At 55.1% G+C, this 2,145-nt stretch overlaps 1 protein-coding gene across 4 annotated transcripts in view; it reads left to right on the forward strand.

Moving 5' to 3' along the window:
• Window positions 1–2,145, forward strand: part of IFRD1 (interferon-related developmental regulator 1) — a 55,615-nt gene that overhangs the window by 28,230 nt on the left and 25,240 nt on the right. Inside the window, exon 1 of one of the 4 annotated variants that reach the window (XM_011999209.1) lies at window positions 320–674. The exons of the other annotated variants lie outside the window; for them this stretch is intronic. Within the exon in view, the coding sequence (XP_011854599.1) occupies window positions 581–674 (94 nt within the window). The 5' untranslated portion in view covers window positions 320–580. Of the gene's footprint in view, window positions 1–319; window positions 675–2,145 lie in introns of those variants that run through there. 4 annotated transcript variants of the gene reach the window in all.

Consider the following 2,145-nt stretch of genomic DNA (forward strand, 5'->3'; position numbering starts at 1 on the left):
GGTGCCTACCTCACCCAGTTCCAAGGCGGGGGCCGAGCGGAGGCAGGGGTGGGGTCACCAGGAGAAAAGGAAGTGGGCAGAAAAGCCCGTAGGGAAGAGAGGGCTGGAAGGAGGCCCCGGCCCCAGCCTGACTACGTTTCCCAGAATTCAGTGAGGCCACGAAGACAGGCTCCATGGGCGCGGACGGAAGACCGGCCGCATGGGATTTGTAGGCAGGATCCGCGCCCCGCCCGAAGGACGAGTCTAGCGGGGAGGTGTGCAGGGATTGGCTGAGGAGCGCTCAAGTCCCGCCCACATGGTGACGTCAGGCGGCGGTCTTGCTACTTAAGGCGTCGAGGCCTCGCCTGCCCCGCCTTAGCTCCCGCGCTAGAGAGAAACATGTATCGTTTCCGATCACAGCTCTTCACGGGGATTTCTGCTGCCGCCACCGCCCACTCTTACCCCCGCCGTTTCTCGCCTCTGTTGTTAGCCGAAGACTCGCCCCTCAGCCGCCCGCCGCACAGACGCACGAGTAAAAAGTGCAGCTCCATCGGCTGATCCTCGCTAAGCTCCGACTCTAGGCGGCACCGGGCGTCCCACGATGCCGAAGAACAAGAAGCGGAACACTCCCCACCGCGGTGGCAGTGCTGGCGGCGGCGGCTCAGGAGCAGCTGCAGCGACGGCGGCGACAGCAGGTAAGGGGTATCCCCGCCGCCGGCATCCCGGTTGCCGGCCAGGCTGGCAAGTCTCCCATGCTTGGGCACGGTGGGAGTTGTAGTTCTTTCTCTGCTCTACACGTTTGCGTTTCCAGGGTGCGTGGTTTGGCTACTGAACTACAATTCCCAGCGTGCCCTGGGCGCCGCTCCTCGCGCGATTTAATCTGGCGTGCGAACCGGACTCCTGGGCACCGGCTGTGGGGGCGGGGAGGAATGGGTCCATGGGCCTGAGAGTGTGTGGGAACAGGGGCTGACCGGGAGCTGAGCGGGAAAGGAACTATTCTCAGAGTTCCTTTCTCTGCGGCGATCTCTCCCGATGTCTCCCTGACCACGGGTGGGAAAGAACAGGGAGTTGGGTCCATGCCGTCACTGGCCGCCTTTGAGCGCCCGGCTCCAGTGTGGAGCTCCTGGGATGCCAAACGTCCGGCGGGTTTGGACGAGCTCTTGCGTCACGCGGCCTGGGCCTTGCGCGGTGGGCCCGGGGTGACGCAGAGGCGTCGGGGAAGTTTTCCGTCCCGTCTGTCCTCCTGGCCAGGCGGAGGCCTCGGAGGCGGGGGGACCACTTTCTCCCCCCTAGGCTGTGCTCCTGTCCCTAACTGGCACCTACAGAAGCCCCGAACCTCTAGCACCTCTGCGATCACCCGAGGCGACCTCCTGCTCACGGGGGAAAGAAACGCGTTCTCCTTTGTGCTGCATTCTATATGTTCTCTGCAGTGAGCCCCAGAGAGCTAGGATGTTGGGGAGCTTAGGTTGCAGTTGGCTAAAAGTTGAGGTTATTGTGCCCTCGCTACGAAGTCGAAGTTTTTCCTGGGTGGGATGGGTAGGTGCTTAACCGAATTTATGGTTTTCTACTTATCATATGGTTAAAAAAAAGGATTCCAATTGGAATTGGAAGGCCCTTCTAGGAGAGACCCCAGTAAACTCAAATCGAGTATTAAATAACCTGGTAATATTTTATTTAGAAATTTAAACAGGAGTTAAATATTGGAGTATTCTCTGACGTTATCGCACTGGAACTACTAGCTGTTAGGTATTTTTGAACACAGTTGTCACTGTGCCACGGCTGCCACTCAGAACGATATGCCTTTGTTCACAAGAAAAGTAAATATGCGGGTTGTGTTGTTAAAGGTTATTGGAAACTGGCATTTGGAAAGCTCAAAAACTCGTGATCATGTATTAAACATTTAATACTTGACCATAGGGAGGGATTCTTAAAACAGCAATCTTTTCCGTTTTTTTAGATGCCTCTTTATTTTGAATGCTCTCCATGTTGATGAAATTCATTTTTTATCAAGATGTAAAATATGTAATTAGTTTATTGTGGCCTCTGGTTGCTCTATGTGAATTGAGGATACTTTTTTTTTTTTTTTTTTTTAAGGGAAAGAGAGTCTGTCTGTGTCACCTAGACTGGAGTGCAGTGTGGTGTGATCATAGCTCACTGCAGTCTTTT

Source organism: Mandrillus leucophaeus, unplaced genomic scaffold (genome assembly GCF_000951045.1).
Source record: "Mandrillus leucophaeus isolate KB7577 unplaced genomic scaffold, Mleu.le_1.0 Scaffold588, whole genome shotgun sequence".
Classification (NCBI taxonomy): Eukaryota; Metazoa; Chordata; class Mammalia; order Primates; family Cercopithecidae; genus Mandrillus; species Mandrillus leucophaeus.